The sequence below is a fragment of the Cynocephalus volans genome, chromosome 6 (assembly GCF_027409185.1).
Source record: "Cynocephalus volans isolate mCynVol1 chromosome 6, mCynVol1.pri, whole genome shotgun sequence".
NCBI classification, from domain to species: domain Eukaryota; kingdom Metazoa; phylum Chordata; class Mammalia; order Dermoptera; family Cynocephalidae; genus Cynocephalus; species Cynocephalus volans.
Genome location: NC_084465.1, coordinates 16,514,538 through 16,538,682, shown reverse-complemented (window position 1 = coordinate 16,538,682; position 24,145 = coordinate 16,514,538). Strand labels below are relative to the sequence as shown.

Below are 24,145 nucleotides of genomic sequence, written 5' to 3'. Positions count from 1 at the left end.
TGAGACAGACTTAGCAGCCTGTGAACAGGTCTTCATGGAAAGGCTCATGTGGCATCCAACTCTTAGCCCTAAGTTTCCAGTTGACAGCTAGCACCAACTTGCCAGGTATGTGAATGAGCCATTCTGGAAGTAGATCCTTTTAACACCCAGGCAAACTTCTCTAGTCAACACCATGTGAAACTGATTGTAACCTTCCTCGCTAAGAAAAGCTCAAATAGCAGATTCATAAGTTGTTTTAAGCCACTACATTCTGGATGGTTTGTTGTACAGTAATAACAGATACATGTTATCTATTATTTTCTTCTGCTCCAAGAAAAGAAAGACAAGGGTACAGTCAGTATACCTAGCTTAAATGAATACATTTTAAATCCCAATTAAGTAGAGGAGCTGCAATGAAGAAGGGAAGAATAGAGTGATTAGAGAAGAAAATGGAATGGTAAAGAGGGGGAAAAAAATGACAAAGTGATTTCTCAGACTTTCAGTACTAGGGTAAGTAAAGGTAAAAAGACATACTACTTAGCAAAGAAACATAGGGATGGTCATCCCTCAAATTGCTAACAGACCTATTTTAGGAAAGAATCTAATTTTTAGAATTAGAAGGAATTCTTTAGTGCAATTTTTATAATTGGGAAAAAAAAAAAAGGTAACCAGAGAAGTAAGGTGACCAGGTCACGCAGGTCTCGAGTCCAAGGCCTGCCATTACATCACACTGCTTTACTTGAGTCCTGCTCTGAATTTATAGTCAAAATCTGCCACCTCAGACTATGGGGTTAAGAGTGTAGGGCAATGGTGCCTATATTACACAGAAATGGAGCAGTTGTCTCATTTCCTACAAAAAATATTATTACTGGATTCTCAATCAAAATCTAATCTGAGAGCCATGGAGATCAAAGTATAAGAAAAAGAGAAAGAAAAATCAAATCAAGAGAAGACAGCAATACTTGGGGTTTCTTCACTGAAGATGACCAGAGTTATTCTTTCTGGGGAGTTCCATGGAAAGTACCATTTGAATACAGCAGACTAGGGAGGGTAATGAAGTAGAATGTGGGTAGTGGGAAGAGTATATCATTCTTTTTTTTTTTTTTTAATTTCTTTTTTTAAATTTTGGCAGCTACTGGTACAGGGATCCAATCCCCTGACTTTGGTATTATCAACACCACACTCTACCCAAGTGAGCTCACCAGCCAGCCTGAGTATATCATTCTTTTGCTTCCTTCTTCATCAAATACTTAACTTGGTCTTAGACTGACAAATTCCAGAAGGCTCTAACTATACTACTAGAAAGAATTAACTAGTAAAGGCCTTACCCTTCTGTTGGTCACTCACTCACTTCTCTCATGGAGAGTAAGCCCTTGCCACATCATTTATTATACTCCCAAGGAGGACAAAGCACCTAAAATGCCAAGAAGTGGATGAGTGCAAAACTCTGGGATGTTTTTATCCATATTTTGGAGATAATAATACTTGTTTCTGTAGTATAATTTTATTATTTTATTAAAATAAACTCATTCACTAACAAATGGATCTCATCTAGATGTTAGGTTCATAAATTTTTATTAACTGGTAGGCTCTATGATAAGTCAACTGAAACTAAAAACCTTGGTAATTCTTCCAAAAAAATAATATGCATAGGAAAAGTAAACATGGCACAGGGTGTTATGCTGTATGGTCAAATTAGTAAGACTGTAAAAGCCAGAACACACAAAGCTTGCAAATTACAGACAATTTTGCTACTCAGACTACCATCATCAAATCAGTCATCTCAGTGATCTAGATCTGTCACAAGCACAGTAAGTGCAAGGCTTCAATTATATTCTTTAGCTGATATTTTGGTCTGCCCTGAATCTGAGTTTCATGCAGGCTTAAAACATCATATCATCAGAACTGAAGTCATATGTTGTTTAATACTCAAAGCCAAAACTCAACATTCTTAAGCAACGAAGTAGGTAGAAAGACCAAAAAGCAACTAAAAATTTAGTTTTATGATGAATGAGGCAGAAATGTAGTCATTTTTTAAATCCTCAAAACACAGAATCAAGACTGCTGTTAGATAAGGGCTAAATGGTAATTCAATTAAGTATACACAAAGTACATGATAACTTAGACTACTTCTCTGATATCACGTGACAGCTGAATTGAGAAAGCTACACAGAGCTATCACCAAAAACATGGTGAGCTGACCAAAACAAACACACCAATTAAATGAAGTAACACCTTCATACACAAAAACTATCATTTACCTAGGTTAGAAAGTTATAATGAAATATGTAAGAAGTTACTTTTTTTTCCTTTGGATTGGTAATTCTTAACTCTGGTCTATGTCAGAATCACCTGGGGAACATTAAAAATGCAGGTGCTTGGATCCCACCCCACTGAATCAGAATCTGCTCCAGCATCTCCATTTTTTGACAAATTTCCCAAGTGATTCTGATGCAAACCACAGTATAAAGTGTGAATATATTTTAATCACAGTTTATATGGTCAACTATTGTTTTCTAACATATTAACAGTGTAACTGATGTAATCTTTCTTTCTCTCTTCCTCTCACTCCAGACACACACACACAAACACACATTTAAAAAAATATTGAGGCATCCAAGGTAATTTCAGTAATAACAGTGCATTTTTCTTGGCCAATTTGAAAAACCTAAGTGAATTTAATGCAGCTGATAATAGAAAAGGCCAAGAGCTGTATGAGGCTGCAGTTGGGACCTTCTGGAAGGCAAGTGATAGAGAACAGGAACTTAGAAAGGAAAGAAATAAAAAATTACCTCCTATTAGAATTCCCATTATAGAAAAATCAAAGCACTATGCACAACATTCCTTCCATTTACCTAGTTTTAAAAATTAAAACAAATATAAAGAAACCTGAATAATTTTTGAAGAATTTGATATGAAGAAGTTCATAGCTAAGTACCTGCTCTGATAGCAGAATCTGTGATAGAGTAAAAGGTATAAAGCCCAGATGCTATAGTAGCACCTCATTCTTCTCATTGTGCTATGATCAAGAAATATGAGGTATATCCATTGTTGTACTTCTAGCTTCTAGTCAGAAAATCAGAAATTTCACTCCTTTGAAACATTTAAAACTGATATTTCAAAGAAAGGCCTTATATGCTTATATTACTACCAAAAGTGTCCAGATTTCTAAAACTGGTAAGAAAGATCTATTCTTCATGCTTACTCAGGATGCAACACTTTTTTCTACAACTAATTGGAAGCTTTATACAAGTAGTAAAGTTAACCCCAGGAGAGGGTAAATATTTACCTGGTCCCTGTTATTGATGTTTGAATAAGGTAACTGTCCAGTCATCAATTCATACAAAACAATCCCAAATGCATATACATCTGACTGAAAGCTATATGGGTTTTTATCTTGCATTCTGATTACTTCTGGTGCCTGTTAGAACATAAAAAGAAAAATATTCTAGTTTATTCTTCACTTTAACTGAACAAAAACTGAAAAACAAACTATTATAATTCCTAGAGCAATGCTTTTATCATTAAAAAACCATCTAATATCTAATCAATTCTCTTATTAATGATCAAAGAAACAAAACCAATTAAGATGAAGAAAAAAACTTCTGCTCTATAAACTATGAAAGAGGCAGGATTAGCTGAGATTTCATAATTCATTACTAAGATTTTATAATTTTATCAGCCATACTCTTCTGCACAAAATACTGTCATTGCCATTTGATTTCTTCCCATGATTTACTCTAACAGAATCAGTTCCTGATTCAGCAAAGAAATACTAGACCTGTGGTTATAAGATGCTTGGGAGCAGCACTACGGTAGTAATTATCTTAGAATGTAGGTTTTTCCCGTTGGTACAAATGATTTTCCTCATCTCAGCCTTAGAAAATAATGGTAGAATTTCAAATCCTCTTCCAAGCCATGGAATAAACATGTGGTATAAACATGACATGGATGCTTTATTAATAAAAGCAACTGATAGCAGATTTAGTAGAAGATAGTATAAAGAATCTCTTGGCTGCTGCTTCTTGGGCAAAGAAACAGATGGAATCATTTGCGACATTTTTATACATTTCACTCTATGACACAACTAGATTTTTATTTTCAGAAATACAATAAATAGTTGGTTAGCTATTAGCTTAAAAGATTTCTTCTTTCACCTTGCACTTCCTGTATTGTTTCACTTGGAAGGAACTGAAGAAATTGCAGAATATTAATGAAAACTCTGTGAAAACATCAATTTCATAAAGCAAAGGCAATACTAACTCTGCAAAAATGGCTGAAAGACCTGGGACAAGATTCCTGGTTACAGGTCTGGGTAGAAAGGTATCTCACAAGGAGAGGCAATCAGGGCATTCAGCTACAGCTGCAAATCAGAATCACCTGTGGAGCCTTTCAACCTCTCAATGCCCATACTACCCTCCAGCTTAATAACACACCATCAGAATCTGGGGGTGGGACCCAAACATTACTAGTGTTTAAAGCTCTCCAGATGATTCTAATGTCCAACCAAAGTTGACCACCACTGACAGAAGATCTGTGGAAGACCCTGAAGAGAGTGAAAGGATGGGGGTGGAGAAGGTTGACTATTTGTTTTTTGTCAGACATTTTGTTGATAGTAGCTTTTAGTAAGGCACTACAAAGTAAACCACACATAACTACGATGTAATGAATCAGCCAGAATTCTGAGAGGCTGGTTATGATAAAGACAATTTTCAAAGCCTGAACCAATTTTTGTAAGGGGCAGAGTATAAATCAGTTGAAGAACTGTCTTTTGAAATTTAATTTTATCTCACTGTTGTTGGTAGATGGCCTGATGAAAAGTTGCATGTCACCTATTTACAAGAAAGGCATGACTGATCCTCAATTTAGTGATTTAATTTGCAAAAATTTTCACAAAGGTTTCTTTCTCCTCTAAGATATAAATAAAACAAAGTTGAGAAGACTATTGCAAATAATTCAGAGGACCACAAAACCTTTGTTCTGACAAAACTCTTTTTCTCCTAGTCTATGGATGTTCCATATTTCTGAAGGCAACACCAACCCAGAAGGATTTATTTAACAATGAAGTGTACAACTGGCTAGTCTCTTAAAACTCAGCATGGTGAAATAAAGGATGAACGCATCTACCCAGGTATCAATAAAATAAAATAAAATAAAATAAAATAAAATAAAACTATGTATAATAATCTACTAATTGTATAAACTAATGTTTTTGAAAAAGTAAGGACAAACCTGAAGACTTAATTGAGCTTACTCTTTCACTCTAGTTAAAATAAGCACACCTTCAAAACATGTGACAACTACTTCTTTATAGTTTTGGGTTTTGCAATTCCAGTACTTAAAATCTGTTTCCATCTTCTTAGGATACACTGCCATCTTTGTTACAAGGTGTGTGCCTTAAAGATGACTGAGATCTAGATTACAATTACTAATGAGCTTCTCACTGATATTTATTAGAACAGTAAAACATGTATTAAAAAAAAACTGTATGTCACTAATGCCAATTACTCATTCTTAGAAATAGAAAAGGCTTTAGAAATCCATTAGTCCAATGCAACATTTCAGATGGAGAGACTTAGAAGAGGTTAAAAAACTTGTAAGTTAATGGCCAAACAGGGTATTAGAATACAGATCTCCTAACTCTAAATTCAATGTCCCCTATTCCACCTTGCCATTTGCCCTAATTCCATTTACTGTCATAAGAAATCATAGCTCAATTTAAACCTAGGTGTATGGTGACGAACTCAGAATCCTACCTTGGAATTACCTTCTTGAGGTCTGCTACATACAGTTTAGGGAATTTATGCAAATATGGTTTCAAAAGCCCTTGCAAACTTTTCTGTTTCCAGCAGGGTGTCTCAAAAGTCTTAATGCAGATTAAGTTATTTAAAGCTTAAAATTAAGCTATTTAAAGCTTAAAATTGCACTAAGACTTTCTGGGACACCTTGTACTAAGCTTAAAGCTGTGGTTTTCAAACTTTTTTTGGTCTCAGGACTCTCTGTCACTCTTAAAAATATAAGGACCCTAAAGAGCTTTTGTTTACATGGATTATACCTGTGAATATTAATCATATTAAAACTTAACTGAGAAACTGTTAAAATATTTATTCATTTAAATATTAAAATAACAATAGCCATTAGATGTTAACACAGGTCACCCATTTTTAATGAAAGTCACTTTAATAACTCTCTTTAATGTCTCACTTCATAGCAGCCAGCTAGATTTTCATAGTTATTGCTGCATTCGGTCTGTTGCAATATGTTGTTTTGGTTCAAAGATATGAAGAAAACCTGGTCTCACAAAGGGAAGACCTTGTGGACCCCTTAAAAATGTCTTAGGGACCCTTTTCAGAATCACTTGCTCACAGAATGATTCCTATGACTGACCTTTCCACAGCCTGCTGCAGAAACTATACAGATGTTTTAGCTCTTTTCTTTCAGAATTTCTTCTTTTCCACAAAGCAGAAATAGGAAGAAAGAAAAAGAGCTATGCAAGGCAACACAAGGCTAAGACTGTTAAAAATCTACCTCTCTCTTTTTGTCTTTCCTCTTACAGCTGCCCTATAATTATAAGGTTTTTTCTAGTTTGAACAATTTAAACAAATAAAATTGTGAAACAGCCTCTCTGATAAATAGTTAGTTCTCTTAGCAAGACCATAATAATGGTCACAGATCACATCTGCTTTAAATTGCATACCTGTTTTTTTTAAACAGGGTACACAGAACATTTTGAACATGAAATATTTTAAACAATTCTGAACAAAATTTGAACACTGTTTATAAAATATATATTTTTGTTTGAAATATATTGAAACTGGTTTCATAATATTCTTTTTAAATAAAGAAAAAAGTTAAAATCTATTTACATAAAAAATGAGAACAACACTGATTTTTGTGAATACTTAGAACTAAGAAAATACTACAGGTGAAACCTTCAACGACCTTCTAGTAACTCAGAAGCATATCAGGGTCCAAAAATTAAATGAACGAGAAATAGCCTCAATTCTTACCATCCACAAAATGGATCCAGACAACTGTTCAAACTGATGGGACCCACTCCATCGAGATTTCACTGTGGCTAGACCAAAATCACCTATTTTTACTGTGAGGTCTTCATGAAGAAATATATCTGAGGTGTAGTAAGTAAAGGAAAACAAAAGATCTCATTTTCCTATCAGAGCAAGCATTGTGAAGATTTTAGGTAAGAAAACTAATTTCTATAATTCTATAATATGATATTCTTTTAAAAAGTATAGTATTTCATTTTCCTCTTGAAGTCAATAAATATGTCTTGAACAATAATTAGTTCTATTTAGCTTTTATGACCTGTTTTTAAGATTTTTCAGGCTTGAAATGTGCTAGGATGAGGTGAGATCCTTTCCTAAGTTTAGGGGAAATCCTGAAACTTTCCCATTAGATTTTAGTAATGTGGGCCCAGATATCCTCTTGGCACAGCTGGAAAAACTGTAAGGCTCTTCACTGGAATGAAGATGCTGGCAGACAGGATCTTAGTCTGGGCTTAAGGAAGAAAAAGAAAAATTATGTTTTTCTCACCTCATTGTTTTATAATTTAGATACTTCATTTATATCTCAACTACCACTGAGCAAGGTCAGACAGCTGAAAACTAGTGTGTAGCTACAAAACTATCGGTTTCATAAAGCAATCAAAATATCCAACTATAATAAAGACTTTTGACAGATTTTCCTTTAATGCTCATTCAGAAACCAAAAGCAGGTTGTAGTATCCTGCTCTACTATACTCTCATGCAAACTCATTAATTTTCTTTACATTACAATATTGAACTTAGCATAAAAACTGTTTTTACATAATGTGAAGACAAAATGCAGAAGAAAAAGTCAGGATGTTTTCAAACTTCGCAGACAAATTTCAGGAAGGATACTATTACTCTTGAGGTCTCTGTGGATGATTGACTTGGCGTGTAAGTAACTGAAAAACAAAACATCATTTTAACCTGAGTAGGGCTAAAGGACTCTGGCCTCAAAATCTATAGAACATATTTAGGGGCATAAAGACTTAATTTAGAATCATGGTACAAATGAAAACTGTACATTGTGATAACCCCTTTACATAATATTAAAATTGACTGAAAATGAATTTATGACTATAGGAACATATTACTATTACAGTATAGCCAAAATCTTGTTTTTCTACTAGAAGACTATCGTTTTTTGTTAACAATACAAACCTTTCACTTCAGTCAAGCCTATTTACCCACATCCTTTAAATTATACCTTGATATTTAATCTCACCTGTGTTCAATGCCTCTCCATCTATCCCCTCAAATCAGCTTTCATCTATTCTCCACCTATTCATACCCATATCCTTTAAGAATGAACATAAATTCTAGCTACTGAGTAAAGTGTTCCCATGACTAACCCTACTGAAAGTGATCTTTCTGTTTGATTATGTAGTAATTATCATAAAAGCTTGATCCATGTGTTTTTTTTTAGCATGTGCCTATGTTTGTTTTCTATTTAGAATGTAAACTCCACTAGAACATGAAAGTTTGATTAACGAAACTATTTTTAAAGGTAGTATCATACATTCTTAAAATACCTTCTTAAAACTAGTGAGGAGCAAACTTTCTCTATAATGGCCACAGTGGGTCTATTTCTCTTTTTAAGCCAGTCACATTTAGCAGTGGGGGGTTGTATAACAACTTTATTGGCACTAACCTTAAAAAGTTCGGATAACTCAATACCATTGGACAGCCAGGTCTATTTTAAAGTCAATGATAATTTTAAATCATCAACGTAATTGCAAAAAACCTCCTTAGTTGCATTCACTGAGGGAAAGGGCTGTGTATAGTTTATTTCTGTTTATCCCCAGAGCCGAGTACAGTGCCTAGTATAAATGGTAAGTATTCAATGCATGTCTGTTGAATCGACTACCATGAGATACATATAATGTCTTAGTCAAGGTTATTTTTCTTCATTAAATACTAGAGAGAACAGATATAAGGGACTCCTAAAATCTGACAATGACCATCAGGAAATAAGTTTTATTTGAAAATGAGAATTTAAAATCCAAATGGTATAATCAAACTTATGTAATGAACACTGTTAAAAATGGAAGATTTGTGAATAATTAAGATTATTCACACCTTCTCATCTTCATTTAAATTTCCTCATTCTCCCAAACACCAAGATATTGAAACTTTTTAGACAAAATTTTCATTTCAAATGACTGTTTATCCAAAGTAATCCTTTCTCCTTCAATTACTCTCTCATATCACATTGTTTATTTCCTTGACAGCATTTACCACAGTCTAAAATTATCTTCTTGTCATGACTTTAGGCCAGTTTTCTTCTATTATATCACACTGTCAGTCTTCCACTGAAAGAAAATGTGGTGTCAGTTTTAGTTATCATCTGCTTAAAAAGTTCTGCAGTGACACAGAAAGGTAAAAATAGATGGAGATAAATAGGTCCCAATCAAAAGCTTTTTCAAGATAGGGAAATCTTGTCTCCATTAGAAAAAAAGGGGGATAAATAATGAGGTGTTGGTGGAACTAGGTCCTTCAGTCAGAGAGACCCGGGATCTAATGCACAGCAATTGGGCTGGTCTTCGAAAAGAAGTTCTTTCTCCTGTGAAATTTAAAAAGAAAACCAAATGGGCGGTATATATGAAAATATGGAGGTATGATGAAGTTAAAAGAAGGGAAGGTAAAGGTGTTCTCAATAGATGGTATCAGTTCTTTCAATACATTTGATGCCAAGAAATACAGCATGAATAAAGTACATAGAAATGTAACTGGAGGGTTGGGGAGAGAAAATTTCTGACCAGGAATGTAGTAGACAATTAACAAGATGATTGCTGAGCTAGTGATATAACCAGAGTAGAATTTGGATAGCATAAATCTATTATAGGCCAAATAATCTGCAATTTGAAATAACAAAACCTTATTTATACTTGTACAATCCTTTATAGTTTATAAACTGCTTTCCTAATTTTTATCTCATTTAGTACTTCTCTTTCCGTAACATTTCTGTAACAAGAGCGGCAAAAGAGAAGTCCAGGTCTGTATAATGGAAGGCTACACGGAAAATGGACTGTATTTCCCCATCTAGAAAAATGGGATATGTATCACACCCCAATCACTACATATATAATATTTCAGAGTAATTATTACCCTAAATAATTCTATATAGGCTGACACTAAAACTAATAATTTCCTAAGCACTGATCAGTCATAATGGAAGATGCCAAAAAAACAAAAGCACAACCCCACATCACTTCTTGGAGGCAGGGAAGAGAACAAGAAAAAAAAAAAAAAAAAAAAAAAAAATCAACTGCTCTTTGCTACAGATGATACAGCAAAGCTACAGATGATTACAGAAGTCTATTTAGGATAATTAAATTGAATCTCCCTCATACCTTCTTAAAATGTTAAGGAGAGTGTTACAGTTTTACAAAACTATAGGAAAGAACAAACATGCTGTCAACTAAATGAACATAACATTCTCTTGACAGGTTTCTCTTAGTAGTCTTCCTTCCTTGAATTAAAAGTGTCCACCTACAGAATCATTTAATCTTAGTATATGTGCTGCCGAAGTGAGCACAAGAATCATTTAATCTTAAAGCTGCAAAATCATCCAGAAAAATATGTTCTCTAAACTACTTTTTTCAAGCTCTTATTCAAGATTTAGCTTTTCAGCATTCTTTTTAGGACATGATATGAAGCCCCAAACTAAATACAACATCTCAGATTTGATTTGACCAACACAAAATAAAGTGAGATTCTTATCTTCATCTCCCCTGTGGGAGGCATGGAAAATTACTAAATTAGCCATTATTGTTATTATGGCAGCCATAGTCACTCTAATGACTCCTATTAAGATTATATTCAGTTGCAACCTTAGAATTATTCTTCTTGAATTGCTCCTATAAAACATTTTCCTCATCCTGCATCTGTATGATTCTTATTTTGGGGCTGAAACTATTTTTTTAGACAAAAATAGGATTGTATATTTTGTAGACATGGCCTATAACTTCAGCTTATTAAAATTTTAGTTTTCACTAAAAAAATACATTTTTAAAGATCATCATGCTATCGATGTCCTCATCAAGTTACTTCTAAATATGCTCGTCATACAATGTTGAAGGGGGAGGGGGAGAGGAAGTGGTGAAGAGGAACTAGTAAAGGGACACGAATATCAACTACATGTATATTGAAAAGTTAAAATTAAAACATAAAAAGAAAAAGAAAAGAAATATGTTTGTCATATCCAAGAGAGGAATGAGGACAGAAATCTCCTTCCAGCTTGCTATTTTCAGGTATTCATCCAGTCATGAACTCAGTTAAATCCTGCCATTATGTTACATCTCTCAATCTTATCCTTAAGAATACCATGAAATATCATTCAAATACCCTGCTGAAATTCAAATACCATGGCTACAGCATCTGGCTGATTTACTAGTCTGGTATATTTGTAAAAGCCCCTACTGGGCTCATTTAAGTTTGCTGCTATTTTCTTGCATTTTCAACTATTTCTAAAACCACAGAAATGGCCTACTTACACATCTGTGTTTCAGCCCTCTTTCACCTAATACTAAACAACTCCACAAAGGGTCATCAGACTTTAGACAGCAAGCTGAATCTCTCCTCAGATCCACTAGCCACCCATGAAGAATTCAGTAGCTGAATGGACTGGTAGTTGTGACAATGGTGGTGACATAGTGCCAAATTATAGTCTTCCTTCTACTTTGATGCCCTCTGCTTCCTTCATAATCACCATGTGGAAAGTGAGCAAGATTGAAGGGAATGACACTCTGCTACTTCTCCATAGTCAGTAATCATTCACCATTCTAAATAGAATTAAAATTCCCAATAGGTAGAGTTCACACCTTTTTCAGATATGCTCCATAGTGGCCTAAATTCTATTTTTACTTTAATTTTTTTTTACTTTCTTATGCTTTTTATTTATTTTTAAAAATATGGCATGGCGTGCTGGGGTCTACCACCTTCCCCTCAGCTCAGCAGTAGGCTCCGTAGCAGCTGCCAAACGAACAGGAGGGTCTCCATATCTACTACCAATGAGTCCACCCCCCCCCAAATGTCTGTTCCTTTTTAAAAATCAAGTTAATTGATATATAATTTACATACAATATGAAATGCATCCATTTTAAATGTATAGTTTAATGAGTTTTGATAAGTATATAAGTCTGGGTAATGACTAGCCATGATCAAGATAAAGACTATTACCCCCCAAAGTTTCTTCATACACTTTTGGAATTAATAATACCCCCTTGGGCTCAGGCAACAATTGATAATAATTTCTGTGACTACAGATTAGTTTTGCCATTTTTAGAATTTCATATAAACAGAATCATATGACTACTTTTGCTCAGCATAATGATTCTGAGGTTCACAAGTTGGTTGCATTCAGTATTAAGGGGTATGGATATACCACGACTTATCCATTTATCTGTTCGACATTTGAGGTGTTCCTGATTATTGGCAATTATGAATACGAAACTATAAATGTTCATGTAAGGGCAGGCTGGTTGCTCAGTTGGTTAGAGTGCAGCCTTGTAACACCAAAGTCAAGGGTTCAGATCCCCATACTGGCCAGCTGCCAAAAAAATAAAATAAAATCCTTGTATTTTGGGGCTGTCTGGTTAGCTCAGTTAGTTTGATAACATCAAATCCAGGGTTCAATTCCTGTATTGTCCAGCCACCAAAAAAAACGCATAAAACCCCCTCCCCCGAATATTCATGTACAAGTCTCTGTTGTCAACTCATGTCTTCATTTATTTTGGGTCATTACGTAGGATCAGAATTGCTCATAGGTTAACTTCTAACTTTAAAAGAAATTGCCTGGTCCCTAAAATGGCTGTATCATTTAAAATCCTTGCCAGCAATGTATGAGACTTCCAGTTGCTCTTCATCCTTGCCAATACTTGGTAGTGTTGGTTCTGTTTATAGGCATTCTAATGGGTGTGTAGAGCTGTCTCACTGTAGTTTTAATTTGCCTTTTTCTACTGTCTGATGATGTTGAACATCTTTGCATGTGCTTATCTGCTATTCATATATCTTCTTTAATAAAGTGTTCAAATCTTTTGTCTATTTTTTCATTGGGTGGTATGTCTCATTACTGAATTGTAAGAGTTCTTTATATGCTTTAGATACAAATATTTTATCAGATAATGTGTTCTACAAACATTTTCTCCAAGTCTATGGCTTGTCCTTTTGTTTTCTTAAGTGTCTTTTAAAAAGCAGCAGTTTTGAATTTTGATGAAGTCCATTTTATTAACATTCTTTTATAGTCCTTGCTAAAAAATCTTTGCCTGTCTTTAGGCTACAAAGTTCTCCTCCTATGTTTCTTTTTAAAAGATTTTTAGATTCTAGTCTTAAGTCTGATCCATTTCAAGTTAATTTTTTTGTCTTGTGTCAGGTAAGGGTTAATAGTTTGTTTTTTCAATATGGATGTCCAATTGTTCTAGCAACATTGATTGAAAGGACTATCCCCATGAATTGTCATGGCACCTTGGTCGGAAAAAAAAAAAAAAAATCAAATGACTAAGCTTTCTATTTTGTTTCATTTATTTGTCAGTCCTTATGCCAATACCACACTGTCTTGATTACTGTAGCTTTACAGCAAGTTTTGAAATCTCACAATAGAAGTCCTTTGGCTTTGTGCTTCTTTTTCAAAATTGTTTTAATCATAAATTTCTAGCCACTGCATTTCCACATAAATTTTAGGGTTAGCTTGTCAATTTCTAACCAAAAGTCTGCTGAGATTTTGATTGGAATTGCACTGAATCTAGAGATCAATTTAGGAAGAATTAACATCTTAATAATATTGAGTCTTCTAATACATAAAAATGATACTTTACATTTTTTCTGTTTCCTAGTTAGGACTTGCATTAGAGAGAGCAATAATGCTCCTTTGGAAATACTCTCATCAGAGCTAATAAGTACAATACTGGCTTGAATAGAATAAGTGAGAATGTATATAAACATGGAATACCATGATATTGATGGAATAGCAAAAAACATGCTATTCTCTTTTTTAAAAAGTTCATTTCAAACATACAATACCCCAAACATATAAAATCAAAAACATGATCTTTGTTTATTCATAAGAACAAGGTGACTCAATGGGGAAAAGGATAATTTTTTAATAAATATTGTTAGAACAACTGGATATCCATCTAGGAAAAAATAAAAAAATAAATCTCAACCCTTACCTCACACGAGACAAAAAAATTAATTTGAAGTGGATTGAAGACTTAAAACTAAAAGCAAAAACTGTAAAACTTCTATAAGACAGAATTACAACCATACTTTTGTACATGTATAAATAACATTTTAAAGTTTTCAGAATATTTTTACATCATTTGGTTTCATAACCTTCATGTTTCTTTGTGAGGAAGGCAAAAATGCATAATTTCAGTTATGCAGATGGGAAAACCAGAGCCTGGAGAACTTAAGTGACACGATCAGAGAGGTACAGTGCAAAAGGCATGGGTTTTGAGCACACAGATTTGGGTTTAAATTCCAACTATGTGACTTACTAGCCATATGACCTTGAGTTACATTATACAATCTCTCTAAGCGTTAGATTACTAACCTGTAATATGAAGATAATAATGTTTATCCTGATGGGTTCTTCCTTTCACTTATGTAACACATTTATTTTATTTATTTTATTTTTATTTTTATTTTTTTGTCTTTTTTGTGACCGATACTCAGCCAGTGAGTGCACCGGCCATTCCTATATAGGATCCGAACCCGCGGCAGGAGCGTCGCCGCGCTTCCAGCACTGCACTCTCCCGAGTGCGCCACAGGCTTGGCCCATATGTAACACATTTAAATGTGCTAAGCAACAACTGTTCTCGGTGTTGGAGATAATGCAGAAAATCCCTACACTCAAGGTGCTTACACTTTAGTATGGAAGATAGAAAATAAAAAAGATAAATAAGTAAAATACATAGTACATAACAGTGATAACTGTAAGGGAAACAAAAACAGGGATGCGGGACAGGGAATGCTGAGTTGCAAGGGGTTGTAATTTTAGGCGAGGGAGGCCATTTCAGTAAAGACTCAAAGGAAGTAAGGTAGAGAGTATGCAGATACAGGATAAGAACATCTGAGGCAGACAGACTAGCAACAGCAAAGCCCTATGGCAGGTATGTGCCTCCTATGCTCTAAGAACAGCAAGAAGACAAAGTGTGACTGGGCACAGAGTGAGAAAAAGGCCTATTGTACAGCCTTTGGTTTTCATTCTGAGTGAAATGTGGACAATGAAGGAGCAGAGGAGTAACACAACCTGACCTAAGTTTTAATAGGAACACACTGGCTGCTGAGTTGAGAATAAGCTGAAGGTGGGCAAGAGTGGAAGTAAGGAGATAGGCAATAATCCGGGCAGAGATAATGGTGGCTTGAATCAGGGTAACAGCAGAATAAGAGGCAAGGAGTTTGTAAGCTTCTGGGGATACTGTAAAGATAGAGCCAACAAGAGTTGATGATAGATTGGTGTGTGGTGTGAAAAAAAGGGAGGAGCAAAGGATCACTACAAAATATTAGACATAAACAGCTGAAAGAAGAGTTGCTAGTTACTGAGATGAACAGAATGTGGGAAGAGCAGGCTTAAAGAAAAGGATCAAGAGCTCAGTTCAGATATATTAAATTTGAAATGCCCCTTACTTGCCAACTGCCAAAAAAAAAAAATTTTTTTTTGAGATGCCCATGAGATAATCAAGTGGAAATATAGAGCAGACAGTTGGATATGAGAATCTGGAGTACAAAGAAAATGAAATGGCTGGAGATTGGCATAGAAATGATATTTAAATAGTTTTTCAAGCCATGATACGGGATGAGATCACCAAGGGAATAGAGGAGGAAACAGTTGAGAAGGAGCAGATAGTGAGTAGAAGGACAATCAGGAGAATTGGCTCTAAAGCAGTATTTCTCAAACATTAATATGCATATGAATCATTTGGGGACCCTGTTAAAATCTAGACCCCAATTCAGTACATCTGGGGTGGTGTCTAACATTCAGTGTTTCTAAAAAGCTCCCTTATGGTACAGAGGCTACTCGGACCACATTCTGAGTAGAAAAGATTAAGCACATGATTAAGCAAGAGATTAAGAATATGTTTCATGAAGAAGAATGTGATCAACTGCATTATATGTTTCTGACAGATCAAATAAACTGCAAACTGAGAATTTAACTATTGGATCTAGCAACATGGAGGTCACAGGTAACTTATTAAGAGATATTTTGTGAGGCGGCAGAGGCAAAAGCCTAGTCAGAGTTGGGTCCAAGATAATAACGGGAGGAGAGAAATTAGGGAGTGAGTACCAATAACTCTCTTGAGAATTTTTTTTTTTTTTTGAGAAGTTTTACTGTAAAGGAAAGAAGAGGCATGAGGTGATGGCAGAAGAAGTAAGTAGGATTAAGAAAGGGTCGTCTACAACTTTCTAAATTTTGTTTTTTGTTTTGTTCTGGCAGCTGGCAGGTATTGGGATCCAAACCTTTGACCTTCGTTTTATTAGCACTGTGCTCCAAGTTAGCACCAAGTGAGCTAACTGGCCAGCCCTCCCCACAAGTTATTTATTAGAAACATTTTAATACAGAAAAAGTTGAAAGAAGACAATAAACAACTGTACACCCTTCCACCTAGATTCAACAACTGTCAACATTCTGCCAAATGTCCATTATAAGAAAGACGTTTTAAAAATGGGAGAAAATCCAGTAGGAAAGGAAAAACCGATGAACAAGATGGGAGATCTCCTCAAAAGACATCTGTGCGTAGGGGAAAGGGATGGGTATCTAGTACATAAATGGAGGGTTTGGCTTTAATAGTGATAAGGCAGAAGAACTCTGCATGAATGCAGGTAGGTGAGTAGATGTGATGGGTGCCTCTACTTTTCTTAATGTAATGGCAAGCAAGGTCATCAGCTGACAGTTCTTGGAGAAGAGGTTTTGAAGGTTTGAGGACAGAAGAGGAGGTATGACAATGTCTACGAAAGAGGAAGATTGAAATGAACTAGGAAACTGAAAGCATGATTGTTGTATATTAAGGGCCCTCTTGAGGTTGTTGAAAGGACTGAAGAAACTGAAGAAACAACATGGTGTAACAGTTGAGGTAACGCATTCTGGAGCCAAAGTGACTGGGACAAGTTACTTGACCTTTCTATACTCTGATTTCTTCATTAGTAAAATAGGGATGATAATAACAGCATCTGCCTCAAAGGGGAGTTGAGGAGTACATGAGGTAGTGAGTGTATAGAAAGTGCACAGAATAACATCTGGCACACAGTAAGTGCATATAATTGCTAAATATATAAATAAATATATTACTGTATGTAAAAAAACTACAGAACATAGTGCTATTTAAAAAAAGAAAAAGGAAGACAGTGGGTTAACAGTACAGGCTGAGCATCTCTAATCTGAAAATATGAAACTTTTTGAGCTCTGTTGAAGGTCAAAGGAAATGCTCACTGGAGCATTTCAGATATCAAATTTTCAGATTAGAAATGCTGAACAGGTATGTATTCAGCAAATATTCCAAAATCTGAAAACATTTGAAATCTGAAACGCTCTGGTTGCAAGTATTTCGGATAAGGGATATTCAACTTGTATGAAGCAGAGTTGGAAACAGAACATAATATTTATTGCCAGTAAAGATGTTTAAAATATTTTAAAAACAACAAACCATGGTGTATAAGTATTAAAATACACAATCCTAAAAGGATACATGATACACATTCAAATATTAATGGCAGTTACCTCTTGATGGCATATTACTGGTGCTTCTTATTTATGTTTACATTTTCTGAATTTTCTATGATTTATTTGTAATACATTATATGTTTAAGTTAAGAAAAACTATGACAAAGGATAATACAGAAGTTATTCATATTCTCGCCATAATCAATCCTGTTCCAATTTTTACACATTTGCCTCCTGCCTTTTTTCAAAGTTTATGCTTATATAAAGTTATAAAAGTAAAACATAACTATAGAGTAATTTTTATCAAAGTAACAATTAGAATGTTACAGGTAAAGCTAAAGCCCTTCTCCCTGATAGCTGCCCCCATCCTGCCCCTTTTTTCCCATTCCTGGAAACAACCACTACTGAACTTGGTGTGTGCTTTCTAATCCCTATTTCAATACTTTTACACAATATATATGTACCACTTATATATATATTACATAATAATATTTATATAATATATAAAAAATATATATTATATATTTATATATTATAAAATTATATTATTTATATATAAATATATTATATATAATATATAAAAACCACCAATATAAAAAAGTTCTTTTAAAAAAACTTATGAAAAAAAATTTTAAAAAAAGGAAAAAGAAAAAATCTTTTGAGTGGTCTCATGCTGCAGCTTGCTTTTCTCATTTGACATTATAATTTAAAGCTCTATGTTGATACATATGCAATTCATTTAACTGCTATATATTACTGTACTGCATACAGGTGCCAATATTTATCCAGTTCTCTACTGATGGACATTTATGTTTCCAATTTTTCAATATTATGTATGGTTTCCAGTAATACATCTCATCCTGTACACATCTCTTGGAACAAAAGCTAATGTTTCTTGAGTGTAGAACAAGCATTTTCTATTTTACAGATACTTCTAAAATGCCCTTAGGGTGGTTGGTTGCATCAGGAATGACTCAGTGAGCAATTCCTTTAACTCCTTACAAACACTTGATCTTGTCAGAATTTAGGCATTTTGCTAATTCCAGTGGGTAAAGAGTGGTACCTTTTTGTTTCATCTTACATTTTTCTAATTATTTTCAGTATCCTCCTTTCTATTTAAAAAAAGAAAGAGGAAGACAGTGCAATATTCTTTGGCCAATTAGAATTATTTTCAATCACTAATACATGTTCACCCTCTTTTCAGCTTTAATTCATCCTTCTATTTTCCTATCAACTGGGTTTATTTATGAGTAAGGGGGCATGCTCTTCATTGGTAAAAAATAGTAAATTGTGAGGATTTGTCCTCAAGTTATTTTTAATCATCTTATATTCAGAATATAACCCTTCTATGAATATACCAACAGGCCACAACTTTCTCTATGTCCCTTCCTGATTTAACATTAGTACATTTTCTAATAAAGCTAAATTAAAAATTATACCATAAATATTATACTGAAATTGAAATTCCTACAAGGAAATGTCATGAGGTATTGACCATTCCCGAAATTTCTTTACTAACAATGTTCTTAAACTACCTTGGGGTCCTTGAACAGGTGAGAAGATGATAAAACATACTTTATGAACCCTGATTCCTCAGGCTTAGTCTATAATTGTCTATAATTATTTATCATTACAATAGCTCTGCTCTCTTCAGCTAAACCATGCAATCAGATATGATCTTTCACTAAGATATAAAAAGAAGACAGAACCACACAGAAAGAATGTCACCCATCCACCGTCTGCTTTTATTTTGTAATCCAATAAAGGTGACACACTTGAAAGTCCTAATGATTCAACTTTTCTAATTATCACAGGTTTTACCTTACAAGTGACTGCAACCCCAGCTGCTTTTACAATGAGTTAATATGCTCTTATTCTGCTTATACCATGGGACTTTAGAATGAATTCTGGTGAGTAGTCAGAAAGATCACTTTCAACAGCATATGGAAAACATTCAAGGTGCAGACTATTCTGAAATAAGGGCTTTGCAAAAGTACAACATTATTAAGTTACTACTTAAAGAGTCTATGGACTACTGGCTAGCTGTGTAGCATATCTAGCTTGTTTTGACCTTTGCGAGATGATGGTTGTTAGGGGAGGAGGAACTAGACACGAAGAGTTAAAAGGAGGTACAGTAAGACAGTAGCTGGGGATAGCCGCAGAGCATCAGTATTATCTGTGCATCAGGGGACTGAGAGTAGAGCTAGGGGATCTAGTGCAGAGATAAAGGAAAGGGAGCTGGATGGGTGCTAATTATCCCAAATAAATAAATAAATAAATAACTGCTAATTATCCAAGCAGGCTTCTAATTGTGAAGAACTGCTATAAATAATTCTAAAACAAAGCCCTTAGGATAAAACTATGGTTAGCAGTCAAGACAAAAAAACCACTGGAAATAGGGAGAAAAAGTAAAGTATGTAAGGAATTTCACCTTTGGCATTTAATCCGTGGAAAGAGGGGAAAATTAAAACATCTAGGAAGAACCAAATGTAAGCCTGAAATGGTTGACCAGAAGCCAAAAGATAAGTTAACATCTGTAATAAAATCATTAACAAGAGTCATTAGGACTTGAAGAACCAGTTCATGACCCTTAGGACCATCCTGTTTGTCCTAATATCTGTCAGCCTGTACCTTAGGACAGAATTTGACTTCTTCTAACAACAAAAACACAGTTAATCAAATGTAATAAAAGGGCTGGCCCGTGGTTCACTTGGGAGAGTGTGGTGCTGATAACATAAAGGCCACGGATTCAGATCCCTATATAGGGATGGCTGGTCAGCTCTCATGGGAGAGTGTGGTGCTGACAACACCAGGTCAAGGGTTAAGATCCTCTTACTGGTCATCTTTATTAAAAAAAAAAAACCAAAAAACAAATGTAATAAAAATAGTGTGCTTTAGTCACCGATACTGGAGAAGAAAACAGTGATATCCACTTCACCAAGAATCACTCAAACAATCTGGTTGTGTGTTCCAATTATATTCAGTTACATTTATGTTCCAGTTACATTTATGTAACTCGGTTTGTAAAAAAATTTGTCCAGGTGTCCTTTCTGAAGGTAATGTTGCAGAATACAGATAAACTAATAATAAACCATACAGCATTTTGCATAATAGGTTTTAAACTTTTTCTGCTGAGGACTCAAAAGAATTCTGAGAAACTATGTAACTCCTTGAATATTTAAAATTAACATTTAAAAGTTAAGTTTAAATAACCACAAAGGATATAATTTCCAGTGTAAATATCAACATTTTAACATCTTATTTATTGTTACATAAATGTTTCTTAGAAAGCATCTATTCTTGTTTAATGGAGAGAAAGTCATCTTTTACATCTCTGAGGAAATTGATAGTTTTTTGGGGGGAAGTGGAAGAGGTAATCTCTTCTCCTTGCATTGTGTCTATTTCTCCAAGTGCCTTTTCTTCCCTGTTTTGGTCTCTCTCATTTCTATCAGACTTCCTCTCCAATATCTAGTGATCCAGAGATAATCTGTCTTACTCAGACTAAGCGAGGGACCAATAAGCTGTCTGGAAGCTTTCAGCATATAGATGAGCTTATTGTTTTTGAACTGTACAGTCATCTAGGTAGAATTCCCGATTTCACTCTCTTTGGGTCTTTCCTCTTGGGGTGGTAAGATTCCTCAGAGAAGACTCTTCCAATCTCCTGCAGGAAGAGTAAGGTTGGGTTGCTAGTACTTCAGGAACCAAATGAAAAGAGAGGGCTGGAGAAATCTCCATTCATGATTCAGTAAGCACACAGTCACCCAATCCCTGTTTTGAATAAGATATCCATGTCCTAGACATAGCTTAGGGTCGCCCAGTCCAGAGATATTTATATTTGTTTTCCCTTCTCTAGAGAACAAAATGCCAGTCAACTGCCAGGTTAGGGATGGGGCAGTCATCCAGTGGCACAGGGTAGGAGAACAGCTTTTCAAACAGGTCTTTCCATTTTACTCCTCCCTCCCTCCCTCACTTCCACACCCCCTGAGATAACTAATACTGCCAATTCCTGAGACTTTTGAGGACTGTGTGGTATAAATCAGGTTGGTTTTCATTTCCCACTGCCAACTAATGATTTAGCTTTTTGGGGTCTGCTAAATCCATTATCACTTCTCCATCTGCTCTCTGGCTTTTTTTTTTTTTTTAAAAGATGACCGGTAAGGGGATCTTAACCCTTGACTTGGTGTTGTCAGCACCACACTCAACCAGTGAGCGAACCGGCCATCCGTATATGGGATCCGAACCCGGGGCCTTGGTGTCATCAGCACCGCACTCTCCCGAGTGAGCCACGGGCCGGCCCCTGCTCTCTGGCTTTTAAAATGTTATTGCTATTGTCTCCTTCCTCTCTGTTATCCTCATCCTTATAACTTCATGCTTTAAAAAAATTCCTTTATTATAATTTTAGTAGAGCTTAAAGAGGGAGCAAAAATCTGTCATCTTCACCTGAAATCCACATAGCCATCTAATAAGAGGATTTTCAACCTTTCAAAAGCCTTTAGAAACTAAAGATGCACTGGTACACTTAACCAGTTGCATGTAACCCTTAGGAAAAAGAAACTATCTTCTTTGGTTAATTTTAAGCTGGTAACGAAAAGTACATTCTGTTAGAGGGTTTAAAATTTATAATCAGTAGTTCTTCAGCTACTAAAATCTAGGATAAACCTTATGGAATGATCTATATTCATAGCCAGGTATACTCATTACATAGTGAGAGCTGTTTAAAAATGTACACAAAGTGTTTCAGAGTAGATAAACTATAATGTTTACACTGATAATCCCAAACTGTAAAGTGATGGGAAAATATCACCTCTTCACTGAATATTCCCCAGATTACAGAGCTATTCCAATTTGATGGTGTTCTTCTCTACTGTCACTTCATGTCTTAATTCATACTGGCACTTCACTGCCCCATCACTGTTTCTAAAAACAATTTTTAATACTATTCTTTGCTGCCTCTGTTTATATCAAAACCTTTTTTCTCCTCTCTTTTATTACTTCTTTGAATATTATTCCTTTCCTTGATATTTCTCAAGTTTTGATATGAAAAGGATATAACTTCTTTCTCTTCTGGAAGGTGAACTTATCAATAATATGAAGTTGTGTGCAACCACTCTTTCATTTTTTCATTTAATAGACAAGTATTGAGTACCTATCATAGGCCAGGTCCTATTCTATGCATTAGGCATAAAAAAACGAACAAAACAAAGCCCCTGCTCTTATACAGCTTGCATTCTAGTCGGGGTAACAGACAATAAACAAGTAAGTCAGGTGGAGTTGGGTGTTATAAAGAAAAACAAGGATAGGGGTATAGACAGTAACGGGGTAGGATTGGGACATGTTAGTTATATGAGGTAATCAGAGAAGGCTTCTCTTAAAAGGGGACTTTTGAACACAGACATAAGAATATTTTTGGCATGAGTATCCCAAAGAGGAAATAAAAAGTACAAAGCCCATGGGGAATGGAGCACGCCTGGCCAGCTGAAGAAACAACAGAGAGACAGCGGGGTTGGAAGAAAATAAGCTTTGTTTTTTTCTGAATGTCTATTACTTTTGCCACAGTTTACTTTTCATGAGATTTTAATATGGATAAGTGGGAAATGTTACTGAATAAGGTAATAATTTGCTATAATAAGCATTTTGGCTGAACATAGGCTTGTAAACTAATTATAGATATATTCCTAGTTTTGAGACAAAGAAGGTGGTACAAGGGAGCCAGACTTGGTTTTGAGCCCTGGCTCTACACTTACTTGCTATAAGTGATCTTGAGTCAGAGTTGTAGGTGTTAGTACATATATGCCCCTCAAATAAGAACAAGAGGGTTCTTGTTTCATTTTATAATATAAAAGAAGCATAATGGTTATGGGGAAAGAATACTGGATTGGGAGCCAGAAATCCTGAGTTAAACACATTTGCTGCCACTTATTAAATCTGTGCCCTTGGACAAGTCACTTAAAAGCCTCATTTTCCTTATCTGTAAAAAGAAAATAAAAATAGCCACTTCATAACATTATAAAGATTAAAGGACATAACAATCTATGCAGGAGAAAGCAATTTGTATACTATAAAATGCATACATATTTTCAAACTATTCATAGAGCTTTCAAATTAATATTTTATTAAGGTTATATTTTCATCTAAGTGTTTTCAAAATTTAATTTTACCTTTTGATTTACCTATTCTTCTGTACTTATGAGTTGCATGCAAACTTTATTCTTCAGTTTCCCATGTTAGCCTATGATAAATTCTATAAAATAACTAGATTATGAATTACATGGCAAAATTCAATAGATATGAATAACAACTTGAAATCCTCAAAAGGGATCAGAATGCAGATTTCTTTTAACTTTATTAACTGACCATTTTGCAAAAAAAAATACAGGTACTTAAAGAAAATTATTTGAAAGGATAACTACTTAACAATCACTTAGTATACTTCAATTCTTAATGACTTTTTAGTGGTTTT

The 24,145-nt window shown here is 34.7% G+C and overlaps 1 protein-coding gene across 3 annotated transcripts in view; it reads right to left on the bottom strand.

Moving 5' to 3' along the window:
- BRAF (B-Raf proto-oncogene, serine/threonine kinase) overlaps positions 1 to 24,145 on the bottom strand; it is a 169,673-nt gene that overhangs the window by 14,216 nt on the left and 131,312 nt on the right. For 2 of the 3 annotated variants that reach the window (XM_063099532.1, XM_063099533.1), the window contains 3 exons: positions 7,881 to 7,927; positions 6,990 to 7,108; positions 3,269 to 3,400 (listed from right to left, as the gene is read on the bottom strand). In XM_063099532.1, the coding sequence (XP_062955602.1) occupies positions 3,269 to 3,400; positions 6,990 to 7,108; positions 7,881 to 7,927 (298 nt within the window). Of the gene's footprint in view, positions 1 to 1,307; positions 1,394 to 3,268; positions 3,401 to 6,989; positions 7,109 to 7,880; positions 7,928 to 24,145 lie in introns of all 3 variants that reach the window. The other variant, XR_010023848.1, reaches the window with a different exon arrangement.